Source organism: Euphorbia lathyris, chromosome 3, assembly GCF_963576675.1.
Source record: "Euphorbia lathyris chromosome 3, ddEupLath1.1, whole genome shotgun sequence".
Classification (NCBI taxonomy): Eukaryota; Viridiplantae; Streptophyta; class Magnoliopsida; order Malpighiales; family Euphorbiaceae; genus Euphorbia; species Euphorbia lathyris.
In genome coordinates, this window is record NC_088912.1 from 80,428,109 (window position 1) to 80,443,843 (window position 15,735).

The 15,735-nt window shown below is 32.9% G+C and overlaps 1 protein-coding gene and 1 long non-coding RNA gene across 3 annotated transcripts; both read left to right on the forward strand.

The window, feature by feature from the left end:
• Positions 1 to 728: 728 nt before the first annotated feature.
• On the forward strand, positions 729 to 1,441 carry LOC136223324 (uncharacterized). The gene is made up of 2 exons (XR_010685908.1): positions 729 to 1,082; positions 1,212 to 1,441. It is a non-coding gene; the product is annotated as an uncharacterized lncRNA (long non-coding RNA).
• Positions 1,442 to 10,120: 8,679 nt separating this feature from the next.
• On the forward strand, positions 10,121 to 14,851 carry LOC136224245 (LRR receptor-like serine/threonine-protein kinase IOS1). 2 transcript variants are annotated; one of them, XM_066012520.1, is made up of 13 exons: positions 10,121 to 10,233; positions 10,316 to 10,393; positions 10,557 to 11,576; positions 11,658 to 11,796; positions 11,878 to 11,949; positions 12,024 to 12,095; positions 12,231 to 12,311; positions 12,597 to 12,754; positions 12,827 to 13,053; positions 13,140 to 13,266; positions 13,352 to 13,414; positions 13,972 to 14,161; positions 14,244 to 14,851. In XM_066012520.1, exons 1-13 carry the CDS (start codon positions 10,218 to 10,220, stop codon positions 14,644 to 14,646), a joined length of 2,646 nt encoding a protein of 881 aa, XP_065868592.1. In that variant the 5' UTR covers positions 10,121 to 10,217; the 3' UTR covers positions 14,647 to 14,851. The 2 variants fall into 2 exon arrangements, with proteins under 2 accessions (XP_065868592.1, XP_065868591.1); XM_066012519.1 differs by having other exon boundaries at positions 10,151 to 10,393.
• The last annotated feature ends 884 nt before the right edge of the window (positions 14,852 to 15,735 follow it).

Here is a 15,735-nt window from a genome sequence, read left to right on the forward strand (position 1 = left end):
ATTTGATTCCAAATTGACCCATTCGGGTAATGTTCGGATAAGGTATTGGTCTGCGATGATTCCAAGTTCGGTTTCCGGTTACGTATAGGGAAGAGACGAAATCTCACCCTACCCCGCCCGATAAATCGGTACTGTTGTGCTTCTATGTGCTTGTGTTTAGAATTGCTTTGAAATGTTGCTAAGTGTATCAATTCAAGCCTTTGACGATACTCGTAAGGTTGTGGTCATACGACCGTAATAGAATCGTTATCTAACGATCAAAATTGATAGAGGAACCCGTAAATTATTTTTATTTGATTGATTAAATATAGTTTAAGATATTAATATATACATATTTTTAAAGATATAATAGTATATAATTTATTAATTATTTATCGCTTATTTGTTTGGACCACTATTCAATGATCTGAATAATTTGGTCGTTTTATAATTGCTATCCCACAATTAAACCCGACAAATAAAAAGACATCATATATTATATCATCTTTATCAAGCAAATATAATTTTAGCAAAAATGGCGAGTAAACTCGTCATATTTATTAAGTAAGCATAACAATGCACAATTTTATTGTTTATTTATCCGGACCATTATCCAATGATCGAGATAAAATAACAATTTTATAATTTCAGTCTAGAAATTAGAATTTGATAGATGAAAAAAGCTTAAGAATTATTTGAGCTAACAAAACTTGGATCAAATTGAAAAGAAAGCTCAGTATGAATGACTTAAAACTATAGGATCTGAATTGAAATAAAATAAAAAGGGAGGGGTAAATTTAAAATAACAAAAATATGAATATAAATATATAACTTTGGATTTTTTAGGGTTATTTACACATATTTATGTGCAGCCACCCTCGTCCTCTCCTCTTCTTCAAGAACAAAAAAAAAGCATTCCTGGACGGCCATTCCTTTCCGTCTGCGCCGCCAATGTCTGAGTGCTCCGCCGTTCGCCTTCCCGTCGTTCACTGCTCCTTTCTTCTCTGTCGACTTCATCCGTGAAAGAAAGGAGTCGCAGCCATCCGGCCGGCTACCGTTCACCGCCTGTCCTAGTTCCGGTTCGTCTTCTCCGATGAACTCGAGTGAGTTCAGTGTCGTTTTTTTTATCCTGATATTACATATTAGTCCATTTTTTTATGATCTGTGATGGTTGTTGAGTAAGAGGATGTATTTTGCTTTCCAATGTCCTAACAATTTCTCCCTGTTACCAGATCTGAGGCTCACAGAGATTTATTCTCCAGAATCGCTTTCCTTCCTTCATTATTGGATCCGGTGGCTGCAGTGGTAAGGCTTCTTTGAAGAACACAAAGGGGAGACCGAATGCTATGTTAGATTGATTTAATTATTTTTGTTTTCTTTTGGTTTCCTAATTATCTGATAATGATTTTTATTTTCTGAAACTTGTAACAGCAAAACGAAATATAGTGGAAAGCTTATTCTATGTAAATCGTGAGAGGCCGAGTGATGGTACGAGTGGGATTTAGATAGAAAATGGGTTGGATCTATTCTAAGGATAATAGTAATAATAATTTTTCTACAAATAAACTAGTTTTAAGCTTCTAATCAACATTTACAGAAAATGTAAACCTGCATGATTTATTATAAGATTAGGAAAGCTTAGCAGAAATAATAAAAGGGTGGTAACAAATATTTAAGATGCACTATCATGTTAGTAGTATAGTAAAATATGAATAATATATATACATAGTAAGATGACAACATATAATAAATAGTCAAGTGAAGAATAGATATAAATATAGATAGTTTATATACAAATAAAAGTATAAGAGTTTTTATCTAATATATAGAGTTAGTAAGATTAGTAAATGGTTAGTAGTATAAATTTAAAGTGCATTAAGTAAATAACATAGCTGAAAACTAATAGATGTTTATTTAAAATTTACAAAATCAGATCATTTCAAAAGCAACACAAAGTGCTTTTAATCACAGTTTTTGTAAATTAGAAATAAAAACCCTTAGCTCAAAGCTTTAGGGGACAAATGCATAAGAACTTGTTTGTATTTGATATATAAAAATAACAATTACAATGACTCTCTCTCTGATTAGGCAAAAGGCCTTTTAATTGAAGAGATTTCTGTCTAAAAAGTACTTCAAAATATGCTCTCTCTAAACATTTGGCCTAAAAATCTCTTTTTCCAAATTGCCTACCAAACTCTCCAAAAAATCCCCCCTTTCTAGTGTTCAAAACCCATCTATTTATAGATGTACAAGTCATATTGAGAAAAATGTGATCCTCTTTTGTGATGAATTTTTGTGCATTATTAATCCTTGTGCATTTGTCTCTAGTGATGGTCCTCTATTTTCAAGATGTAGGGTATTGTTTGTTTATTCATGCTGAATTTGTCTCTTTAGCCTTGAGGAGTGGACTTTCTCTTGGATTGAGGACCAATGATGCTGTCATTTTTGAATTTTGGTTAGAAAGTTGAAACTTGACTTTTGGAGTCTTGCTTGAGATTATTTTCAGGATTTGTAATCTTTGTAATTCCATGTTTATCTGCAAAAAGACAAAGGATGTAATTGGATTAGTTTATTAATACAAATTTATTTCTTAATAACAGTATCTTATTTTATTTTTGTTTTATTATTTTTTATAATTTATTTTATGAATATTAATTCATTCATGATTAATTAGTTCTAAGAATAAATTGTGTTCTAAATATGATTTTATATAAAAGAATTATTTTTAATAAACAATCTCTTAATAAACCTCATATCTAAAACTATATCTATTCCTTAAAATAATTATAAAATGAATGAGTTAATTTAACTATTGAACAAAAATTGATTTTAACTAACAATCATATTATGAAATATAACAATTTCAAAATCATATTCAGAAAATAATACATTATATCTCACATATAGTTTATAGCAAGATGGAAAATTCATTTATTCCAATGAATTATACCTTGATTTGATAATTATATTGAGATATAACAAATTGGCACACAAAAGCTCCATTTTTGATAAATCATATGTGAGAATGAAGTGTTTTATTTCCGATATAATATATGAATTTGTTGAAATTTCAAATATTGTCAGTTAAAACATAAAAAGTCCCGGACAAAAATGGGTATCTACAAAGTGTATTTGATTTTTATTTTTAATTTTGGAGTTTGTTTGTGATAATTAGATAATAAGGGGGTTAATTTATAAAATAAATAAATATAAAAATCAAATTAACACTTTTCCTTTTAACACCGTTAGTTAATTTTGTATGTGTTTGCTAACAGAATGAACCTCAAGGTACAATTTGTAAATTTTTAAACCACAAGGCTGCAATCGAAAACAGGTGTAACCACAAGGTTTATTTTTGTATTTTTTCCTACTTAATTTAAGTGCATTTAATAACAGTTATTTCTCCACCATTTAAATTAGTAAATTAAATTAAAAATCACTTATTTTGATAAATCAAAATATTTAACTTAATATTTTAAGTTAAACATTATTAACTAATATTTTTATAATAATTACATCATTTAATATTTTCAACACTTATAATATTCAACATTTAAAATTCAATACTTATTTCAACATTTAATTTTCAATTTTATGAAACAACAGTTAAGAATGTATTAATTTATGTTTTCTTCCAATATATGCTATCGTCCTAAAAACTGAAAGAAGAAAAACCTAGCTCTTCTATTTAAAAAACAACAACTACTACTTCTCATCTTTCTCCTCTTAGGGCCCGTTTGTTTTACCTACTGTTTGTTGTTGCTGTTGTTGTTTGCTGTTACGGTTTGCTTTTGCTGTTGCTGTTACGGTTTGCTGTTGGAAAATGCTGCTTTTCCAAAAAGCAGAGATTCCCTGCTTTTGTAAAAGGCTGCTTTTCGGGTGTAAAAGGCAAACAGGAGATCAATAACCAAACACCTAATGCTGCTTTTCAATTGTAAAAGGCAAACATGAGGTTTCTAACCAAACACCTAAAACTCTCCCTTTTGAAGTGAAAAGGCAAAATGAGCATGAAAAGGAGCAACCAAACGCCCCCTTAAGCTGCCGTCCCTCCTTTTCTACTCCTCTCTTCTCTCCATCTCTTCTCTCTCCCTCTTCTCATTTATCAAGCTTTAGACATTTCGGGAGGAAAAATGAAGTTTATTGTAATGATTGTTGAAACACCTTTCCACATGATTTTGATTTGACAAAATTATTTAAGTAATTGATAAAAAAAATATTCTAAACACATTAAATTTAAATGTTTTGATTTATTTATACTAATGTGTTTGTTCAATGTTGAGTTTATTTATCTATAAGACATCAAGATATAAAGTCTAAAAGCCCATGAGTGGAAGTCAAGCCCAAGTCAACATAATCAAGACCTCACGGCCCAAGAAGATGAAACGTAGCCGTTTCAAGCAAAACGACGACTCAGCATGAAGAAGGATCGAGAAGCCTTCTAGCAAAAGCTTCAAGAGGAAGCTGTTGAGTTAAGCGATAAGCAGTCAGGACAGCGGCAGGCAAGAATCAACTTCTAGATAAAGTATTTCTACTTTGGGGAAAGTTCAGAAGGCGCAGGAAGCTGTCTGGAGGACTTTGCCAAAAATGTCGAAACATTCTGTTTACTGGAAGAAAAGTTGCCGAGCACTGCCATGGACAGAAGATGCAAGAATCTCATTGGCCAACGACACTGAGCGCGTACTGAGTGACAACGACAGGAAGTCGTTTCCTTCCAACGGTTATTTCGAAATTCGAAATGACCGGTGCCTCAAGTGTCACTATATAAAGGCCTCTCATTTGCTTCATTCGATGCAGATCTTCAATTAGCCGAAACGCTGTCCAAATTCATACACGAAGTTCTGTGAGAAAAGCAAAGCAAAAACCTTACACCAATTTCCATATTATTGTGTAAAAGTCTAGAGTGATTTCAATCATCTAAAGTGTCTTAGCAATTGTTGTTTAGGACAAACACTTTATCATTTGTAGAAGAATAGAAAGGAGAGACTGAGTATTCGGTTATAGTACTCAGCGGTAGATATAGGAGTGAGTAGAGGTATAGAGGAAGGTACTCTTGTATACTCAGCTTCTATTGTAAAAGGTTTCGTGCTCTACCTTTAAAGAGCTCAGTAGAGAATTCAAAAAGCTCGGAACGAGTTTCGGGGAATGGACGTAGACGGAGAGGCCGAACCAGGATAAGTCTGCTGAGTAATATCTTTCTAACCCTTAAACTCCTTTACATATTGCTTGCTATAAAACTGACTAAGTAACGAACTCACGCTGAGTTAAGTATACTAAGAAGCTGAGTTCAGGAATAGACTCTAAGTGCTATTTCCTGACTCAAAGAAAGAAACAGACTTAGTCACAAGTTGACTAAGCTTGTGTCTTTAAACGGCTTAGTCATGCTGTGTAAACCTTTTCATAAGAAAAGAAGTCAGCCTTAACGGACAAAATTTTAAATAGTTCCTATCGCCCCCTTGGAACTAACTTGTCACGTTATAAGGGACCAACAAGTGGTATCAGAGCTAAATAGCTCACTGTGCAAGATATAACTATCTTGAGCTGATCCCCACTATGGCTGAGAACAGCACTCGGTTCCTCCCAGGAAATCAGACAACTCAGATTTTACCTGAGGGGCCGTCCATTACTCGGTCTCCTCTATTCTTTGGGTCTAACTATACCTTTTGGAAGGATAGAATGAAAAATTTCATTCAGGCAACAAATATGAGTGCATGGCTATCTATAGTCCAAGGCCCATTTGTTCCTGTTGAAACTATTGACGGCCAAACGGTTGTTAAAGCTGAGACTAGATGGACAGAAGATGATCTTAAGAAGCTACAAAATCATGCTTCGGCTATAAACATGCTTCACTGTGCGTTAGATGCTGCAGAATACAACAAGATTTCAGGTTATGAGTCAGCGCAGGAGATCTGGAAGAAGCTAGAGGTTACCTATGAAGGAACTTGGCTTTTCCACTCTCTTTTTCTTATTCTTGCTCAATTTCCCACAATACAAATATTGATCCTCCTTGGCTTTTTATAGGCCAAGGAGAGGCATTGCCAGCAATAATTTTGCTGGCAATGTTGACGAATTTGGTGGTCAAATTAGACCACCAAATTTGTCCAACCTTCGCACTATATTTTTTTTTTCTTTAATTACAAATTACACAAATAATCCTTCAATAATACAAATTACAAAAATAATCCCCCATTAATTGGAACTTCACCTCAATTCCTTTTTTTTTATTTAGTTGTTTTAAATTAATAGTTAATTTTCTCAACAGTGAGATCAGTAGCAGTATCGAGCATCAAAAAGTACTGGAGTTGTTCAGGGGTTTGACGAGGGAATGTCCCAACTCCTACTTGAACCATGAAAATGCAATTGGGTTGAAATTCGACTCGCCCTCGGATTGTATCGGGAAATGTTGCGTTTTCCGGACTAGTGCGGGACAGGTAGGCGGCGCGAGCTGTAGATTGGAGAGATAGCCATTGGATTTGTTGAGTATGAGTAAGGTTAGTAGATTGGTGGAAAGGGGATTCGGGAGAGAAAATGTGGGTGAGATTGAGGGTTAAACCGGCGTTAATGGGATTGATAAAATAGCTTGTTAGGAACAAGCTTGATAAAATGCAAACTGGAAGCAACATTGCTTGCATATTTTTGCTATTGAGTAACACTGATTTCAGGCATGTTAGATAAGTATATAGCTAGGAGATTCAATTAAACGAGAATCTAGCTTAATCTGATAATGTAGATTTTTTTTTTTTTTTTGATATTTTAGGCTTTTCTTTTTCAGTGTTAACAAGAGAAAATGTACATTATTAATGAATAAAATCTCAACTTGCTAATTGTTAACTGTAATCATATCTAAATGCACATTAGTGTTCACATGGATCCTAATGACCACGGTGAATGTGGTCATTTACCATTAGATATAGGCTGATTAAAATTCTAAGGTGGAGATTCAAAGCATCCTACGGCTTAAATTTAATCAGTCTACATCGGTGAATGACCAAATTCACATGGTCATTAGGGTCCATGTGAAAAATACTGTCTAAATGCATACATGTAGATTAGACGAAGAGGAACCTTTATTGATAATCTTAGGTTTGACCCTTTTTTTTTTTTTTTTTGTAAAAAGAGGTTTGAGGTAAAAATCAGAGATTTGGACAACTTTTTGTTTAATAGTTGTGTTTCAAATAGTTTTTCTTTTGCGCTCAAATCTCTAATTTTGAAAAAACTAGTTTTAGAAGTCTTTTCCGATTAGCTTATTGCTACATCTCTCTTAAACAGATATTTTTATCATGTACAAAAAAAATAATAATAATAACATGATAATCATATTCATCTAACTACATTTTATTGGTAAATGTTAATTAATAAATCTAAATTTTTATTATGTTTTCGGAACTTATATTTATATTCACAATTATATGGATTAAAATTAAAAATTAAACTAATTAATATTATTGGAAACTTCGAGAAGAATATAAAAATACTAGGTTTTTCTTTTAATGAAATGTTAAATTATAAATTAATTGATATATATATTAGAAAATGTATTATATAATATCTAAAATACTATATCAATCCAAGTCTAAGTTTTTATCGAGGATCATAGTACTTTTCTTAGTAAAAACCTAAGAATAATTTCATTGTTTAAATATATTTTTATGTAATAAGGACATAAGTTATAGCACGTGGATATGACATTTTGTATATGGTGACTAAGAATATAAATTATTAAAAAAATAATTGTCATAAAATATTAATGTACTTATTTAATATAAACAATTATTAACAATCACTTAAGTTTTAGAGAATAAGTTTATATAAATAACTAATCAAATGGGAAAAAAAAGTACTCTTGGATTGGGCCGTAATATAACAATTTTTCGCACAATAATCTATTTATGAGAAATATTCTGAAAATCAAGAGAAAAATCTGTTTAGATCTCATAATGAATGATTTCAGATATGTCAAAATTTACCCACTTGTATTTACTCCTAAAAGCACTTAATTACCTATGGTAAATTCTATTCCTGAAATGAAGTAAAAAGGAAATTGTGCCTAGGACCACCGTTCAAAACTAAGGTTGCCTGAACTGTTTAGGCACTCAAAATCGAGAATCCGCCATGATTTGTTCAATTAGTCCCTCTAGGCATTTTTGTGACCCATAAACGATTTTTAGCTGTTTGGACTCCGCATATGCAGTCTCAACGATGCCTAGACCGCCTAAGCTACGATGTACAAAAGCATGTTTTATTATGCATTTTTTTATTATGCATTTATTTGTTTCTTTATAATAATTCATATTTGAGTTGTTTCAATGATATTGTTGTTGAAATGTTGATATTTGCTAATTTTTGAAGATATATATTACAAATATACATGCTCTTTTATATTAAATAATTTTATAATATTTATATGGTATAATACATATTTTAATTGAATTTATATAATAACTTGTTGATAAATAAATAAAAAATATAAAAATACAAATCCAATTAATCTCAAATTAATTCCTGATTAATCTTCGAAGGTAATACCTAACGTTTTTTTATAACATGGAGGACCAATAAAATTCAAGTCATATAATGTATTTTGAGGGTCTAAGCTTTGTAATTTAGAAATTAAATTTGTTTTGAATGATTAAGTAATAACTAATTAATTTGTAAAAGTAATAATTAGTTAATGGAATAAAATCCTATTTAGTTTATCAGGTATCCAAACTTTACGGGGTATTATTTGATAATATTTTCTCCATACTATTGATGATATTTATTTTATTTTGGATGAAAAATTAACTAATTTGTTAAATCTTAGTACCTAATACAATTTTTGATTTGTGACATATTCATATAACTTGTTTTTTTTCATAAATAATAGTAAATGACAGATTTTGAATAACATAACCTCACATAACGCTTCAGACCTTAATTATTTGTGAATTATTTGATTAAAAATGTGTGTTATTCTATGCTTTCTCCCACATTAGAAAATCGTGATTATTTGCTTGTGGATTGGAGTTCTGAGAATTTGCAATTATCTTTGAATTTCGTTTTTTGAACGTGATTAATAGTGATATAAATTTTCCATGTTCAAAGTTAAATTATGAGTTGACTCTGATTTATAATTGTGATAGGAATGTATGATCTGACATTTTAGGAATGTTTTTCATTTTTGTCAAAATTTGAATCGGGGTCAGCCGGCTCAATTGAAATGTGTAGTTGAAATTATTGTACTACATGAATAATTGGTTTGCTAATAGTCTTAATTTTTTTTTTATAATTATGGTATAGTACAAAACAAAAAGTACCGTTACTTTTCAATAATTAACTTTGCATCTCTCCTCCTACTTTTCAATGGATATGTTTTTTCTCATTGCAAAATGATGAAGACTTCCTAATTAGCTATATGTCAACTTCTCTAGTTCGTTGACTTTCCATCAATTTGACTAAAAAATATGGCGGTATTTAATTGAAAAAATATATTTAGTGTGTACAGTAATCACTAGTTTTACTCGGTTAGGGAAAAAATTATAGTAACTGAATTTCTATTCTTAATAGTAGTCATTAAACTTTACATTTTTAATACCGATGGCTACTCAACGTCTTAATACAACTGTTGACGGCGTTAAAATAAAAATTCAAAAAGTTAATTATATTTTAAGGAACTTTAACTCGTTGAAAATTTTCGTTTAGAGGTAATTTAGCTGTGGTTTGTTTAGGGGAGAGTGCATGAATTTTAAGAAGAGAAAGCTCCAAAATATATGATTATGGAAAAATAAAAAATATGGTTTCATGGTAAGTGTCATTCTGAACAACTTTAATTGTTGAATATTTTCATTTTAAGGTCGTTAATGGTTATTTTGAAGAGTTAGTTAAAGTTGAGTTGTTACTGGTGTTAAAAAGTATAAAGTTTATTGGTCATACCGTAAGAATTGAAGTTCGGTAGCCACAATATTAAAGTGAGTAAATTTCAGTGACCATGGGTGTAATTTACCCTTTTTTACATTGTAATTTATACTACATTTCACAAAAAAACCTTAGAGATAAATTTCATTTTTTAAAAAATGAAAAATTATACGGAGAAAATACTAACTAAAAATGAATAAAAATCACTAAAGTCTTCTGGTATTGCGTGTGGACTTTCATAGGTAAATTTGTTTTATAAACTCTTAATCCAAAACAAAGCTGGCAAGTGCTCCATCTCCGACCAGCTTCTAGTCAACATTCTCATCAGAATATTGATCCCCCATATAATGGCCATATTCCTTTGTGAGTGACCATATTAATTGCCTAAACTCCATACTTAATCACTACTTTCCCTAATTAATAATCATGTTGCTTTCTTTTGTAGCCAATTTACAAACTTTCCACTTCCCATTGCTCACTATCTTTGCCCTTATTGCTGTTCTTCAAGCTCAGGATCAATCAGGTACGTTCTTATCCAGGATTCACTGACACGGAATGTCTTAATTTAAGTTTTTTTGGGTTCCTATGCCCAAAAAGTTTCAAGCTTTGCATATTTCCCGCGACTAGTGGGTGCTCAAGGCCTCTAGATCCACCCATACTTACACTTGCTAATCTTTCTCTTGCAGGGTTCATCAGCATAGATTGTGGGCTACCAGATAATGCAAAAAACTACACAGATACTAAAACAACACTAGTTTACGTTCCGGATTCCGGATTTATTGATACAGGCATAAGCAAGAGCATTTCAACAGAATACTCAACATACCTGATAGACCAGCAGCTGCAGACCTTAAGAACCTTTCCACAAGGGGACCGAAACTGCTACGAGATTCAACTCAAAATGGGCAGTAAATACTTAATCAGAGCTGTATTCATGTACGGAAATCATGATTCTCAGAACAAAGCTCCCACCTTTGATTTACATCTCGGATCAAAAAAATGGGACACAGTTGACACAATCAATGCCACCATGATCATTACCAAGGAGATCATACATATGACAAGTGCAAATTACATTCATGTCTGCCTGGTAAACACAGGCTCAGGAACCCCTTTCATTTCAACATTGGAATTAAGGCCTGTGAAGAACAATTCTTACAACACCGATTTCGGATCATTGTCGTTGTTTACAAGGCTGGATATTGGTTCGTCAACAAATCAGACTGTCAGGTATGCTGATGATGTGTTTGACAGGAAATGGGTGCCTTATCATTTCTTTAAATGGGCAGAGATAAACACTGCTGAGACAATTGATTTACAATCTCAAAACAATTTCCGGGCGCCTTCTGTTGTCATGAGAAGTGCTGGAACAGCTGCTAATCCTGATGAACCAATGCAACTTTTTATAGATATGGAAGATACATCTCTCAGGTTTTTAATTTATATGCATTTTGCTGAAATTGTCAAGCTTCAGGCGAATCAGACAAGGATCTTTAACATTTCCTTAAATGGCCAGTACTGGTCTGGTCCTGTATTGCTTGAATACTTGTATACAACCACAATTTACAGTCCAACGTTGTTGACCGGGGGAAAATACGAGTTTTCGATATTTAAAATCCGAAATTCGACGCTTCCTCCTCTTATTAATGGAATTGAGATTTTCTCTGTTGTTGATCTCTTACAAACATACTCAAACCAAAAAGATGGTATGCATTTTCTGCTTAATGTATTGTATGTAATGATTTAACTTTTACTAATTGTATGAATTTCGTCGGTATTTCATTCAGTTGAGGCGATTAAGAACATCAAGAACTCGTATGAGATAACCCGAAATTGGCAGGGGGATCCGTGTGCTCCCCGGGTATACTTGTGGGATGGTCTCAATTGCAGCTATCCTGTAAATGATGTGCCTAGAATTATATCCTTGTAAGTTAAAAATCCATCTTTACATTAGGAATGTTTTTCTGATTAGTACTTATGTTAACAACAAATTGAAAAATTGGTTAGGAACTTGTCTTCAATTGGACTAACCGGAGAAATCCCCCGTTCCATATCAAGTCTCACATCATTGCAATCTCTGTAAGTCCTAATGGAATATTCTGCCTTAGAACAAAGAAAAAAACATTCTCTTACATGTCATGTTTGAATCTCAGGGATTTATCAAACAATAATTTCACTGGATCAGTGCCTGATTTTCTTTCTCAGTTGCCATCCTTAAAAGTTCTGTAAGTTGGTTAATTGGTAAACAAATAACGTTTCTCTGTGTTTGTTTCTGTTTTCGTGCAACATAGGAACTACAAGTCCTTTAGAAGGTAATATGTACCTTAGAGCTAAACTTCTTGTATGGGATTTATTTGCAGGAACTTGGCTAGGAACCAACTAAGTGGATCAGTTCCGGCATCACTCCTTCAAAAGTCGAAGCAGAAAACGATGGAATTAAGGTATGCGGAAGAGGTCAATAGATGGGAATTTCTACAAATTACAGATTTTTGAGGGAGTAATCATCGACGGATTATTTCGTTGGAAATATGTGTTTTACTACACATATTTCCGTCAGTAATTACTGACAGAACTTCCGTGAGCCCTGTCCCTCCGCCCCGTATGCATTAGATGAATTAGGTTCCAATTAAGATTTCCTAACTCATTGATAAAAATTGATTGGGAAATTATTTGAAGATAGAAATTTCAAGTCTTCCTTCTAATAAAATGTATTCATTTGCTTGAAGTGTTGGTGAAAATCCAAATCTGTGTGCATCAAGTTCATGTGAGAGTAAGAAGAAAAGCTTGGCTGCGCCAATTGTGGCTTCAATTGCTGGAGTGATCATTCTCATAGCTGCATTAGCTACCTTCTCTTATTATATCCTTAAACGAAGAAAACAACAAGGTTTGTTCTTGTTCAACTATTTCAACATTCTGCATAAAAAAAATGCCTACTAATTACAAATGCTATCAACAGGCACAGAAGAAGAAGACCCGAAATCTAATAACGAATACGAGTCATTAGAATCAAAAGGACGACACTTCACATACTCAGAAGTTGTGAGCATGACTAACAACTTCAAGAGGGTGCTTGGAAAGGGCGGATTCGGGACGGTTTACCATGGATATTTAGATGATACTGAAGTAGCTGTGAAGATGCTATCTCCATCATCAGCACAAGGTTATAAGCAATTTCAAGCAGAGGTAGTTTACCATAACTAATTCATATAATTATTCATATTGATTGTTGAAAAGAGTTAATGTAATTTTCTGATAAAATATATGTATAGGTGAGCCTTCTTCTGAGAGTTCATCATAGGAACTTGACAAGCCTTGTTGGGTTCTTTGAAGAAGGTACTAACATGGGTTTAATCTATGAGTACATGGCTAATGGAGATATTGAACATCTTATGTCAGGTCAGTTCCACTTCAAATTTTAACCATATAATTGATGAAACTAGGTAGTATATAGTATAGTTTTACAGTTTTTTCATTATTACAGGTTCGAATAGAAATGAATTTGGGTGGGCGAAGAGACTTCAAGTAGTCGTCGAAGCAGCACAAGGTAAAATTTTGGGAAAGTGCAGATATATTCCTATAAAGGATGGTTCCGATGGGCCATAGAGGTCCATCGATCCTCCTTCTAGGGAGAAAAGAACAAAAATTATATATATACCGTCACTATTTCTGTCGCTAAACATAAAAATTTAGCTACAAATTTGACATTACGGAATTGGTGAGGGTTTTTTCAGTCATTATTAATCCCCAAAAAATCTATGTTTCTCACTAAACTTTGGTCCGATTATTTTGTTTTAGTTCCATGCCTGTATTGGCGTTTAAACACAAGTAAGAGTTCCGTTTTATGGGTTTTGTTACTTGTACATAAAATTGGTCTATGTACAATGTTAAGGACAAAATTTTACTACTCCTTTTTAGGAGTGTATATGCACTTCTCTAAAAACTTTAGAAGCTACAAATCTATTTTTTTGAACCTTACTAGATCGAGCTTTAATTTTGTGCTTAAGGATTTTTTGACATGGTATCAAAGGTTCCTAAAGTTTCAATTATTTATGATTAATGGTCACGAGAAAAGTGATATATGTGGAATCTCAATTAATGTAGGGCTGGAATACCTACACAACGGGTGCAAGCCACCAATCGTGCATAGAGATGTCAAGCCGGCAAACATCTTATTGAACGACAAATTCCAAGCAAAACTAGCTGATTTCGGACTATCAAGATCCTTCCCACTCGAAGGCGAAACTCATATATCCACAGTAGTCGCGGGCACCCCAGGCTACCTTGACCCCGAGTGAGTCCTTTTACATTGTATTATAACTTACTACGTGTTAATAATCGTAACATGTTTATATATATATATCGGGGGGTTACAGGTATTCAGTGACGAACTGGCTAACAGAAAAGAGCGACGTATACAGTTTCGGGATAGTGATATTGAACATGATAACAGGAAGGCCAGGGATTGCAATGGTAGATGGGAGAAACACACATATATGTAAATGGGTGAAATCTCTACTAGAAAATGGAGACATAAAGAGTGTAGTGGATCCAAGTTTAGGTAAAGATTTTGAAATGAATTCAGTGTGGAAAGCAGTGGAAATAGCAATGACATGTACAAGTCCAACCTCTGCTGGTAGGCCAACTATGCATCAAGTTGTGACGGAATTGAATGAATGTTTAGAAGAAGAAATGGCCAGGAGGAAGCTCCAGAGGAAGGAGAGTGATTCAATTGGGTCCATGGAAATGATGACTGATACATCTCCTCTTGCTAGGTAGCTCATTAAATGTCTATTTCAGCACCATTGAATGAGTGCTTATTTATTTGTTATTATTCGGATTTTTTGTTTTAGCTTTTGTTTTTTTGTTAGTATTATTATTTTTGCAAGTCAACTGTACTAAGTTTGTCTGTATTTGCAAGTCAGACATTAAATGTATACTGCATATTCAAAGCGAGAAAATGAAAGATGAGTTTTGGGTTTAATAGATCTGTAACACTCTGTCTCAATACCACGTAGATATTGTCCTCTTTGGTCCAATTCCAATACATTGGGCCTCACGGCTTTAAAACGCGTCTACATGTATTGGATTCACATCTTACTAATAAGCCCCAATCACTTCCTCTCCATTTCCGATGTGGGATTCAGTTCATTCCTGCCCCCATCGCCATCTCTTAGGGTCGCTCCTTGCTCAGGCCTTCTACCCCAGCGCCACCCACTCCGGACCGGGTCGTTACAAGATCAATGCCCACTGGATTTTTATTTGTAAATTCTAATCATATATTTATAAACTTTTAGACAAGAATTACAAAAATAAATATGTGGTTTAATAGTGTTGTAGTATAAAATCATAATATTGTTTTTTTATTAGTCTATCAAAAATATACTTTTACATTTAAGACAAAAAAAAGAAACTGCATAATAAAATTTTAGGGGGGATTGAGCGGCTCAAACTTGCAATCTTAAGATAACATAAAAATAAGGGTTAATACCTCTGTATCCATCCCCCTAAACTTAAACTTGTCTCATTTTGTCATTTAATCCCCTCTATTTATTAGTCAACATATTAATCCCTCTCACTAAAAAATTATCATATATTTAGCATCTTTTGCGCTTGCATGTAATTAAAATACACTTTCTATCACACATTCTGTGTCAATTTCAATACAACTTCTGCATTTTGATGTGAATCATTTCTTCATTGTTTTGAAACAAATATAAAACTTAAAGTGTACAAAATATTATATTTATTGAATTGATGTGGCTAATAGGATACACAAAATGAATTAATAGACTAATAGGTTAGTATTGACTGCTAGATAAAAGGGGCTAAGTGACAACAACAAAGCCTTAGTCCCGAAATGATTCG

Coding starts and splice junctions, on each gene's coding strand:
- LOC136224245 (XM_066012519.1), top strand. CDS start 10,297: ATGTTGCTTTCTTTTGTAGCCAATTTACAAACTTTCCACTTCCCATTG. Junction 10,394..10,556: donor TCAAGCTCAGGATCAATCAG/GTACGTTCTTAT, acceptor TTTCTCTTGCAG/GGTTCATCAGCATAGATTGT. Junction 11,577..11,657: donor ATACTCAAACCAAAAAGATG/GTATGCATTTTC, acceptor TATTTCATTCAG/TTGAGGCGATTAAGAACATC.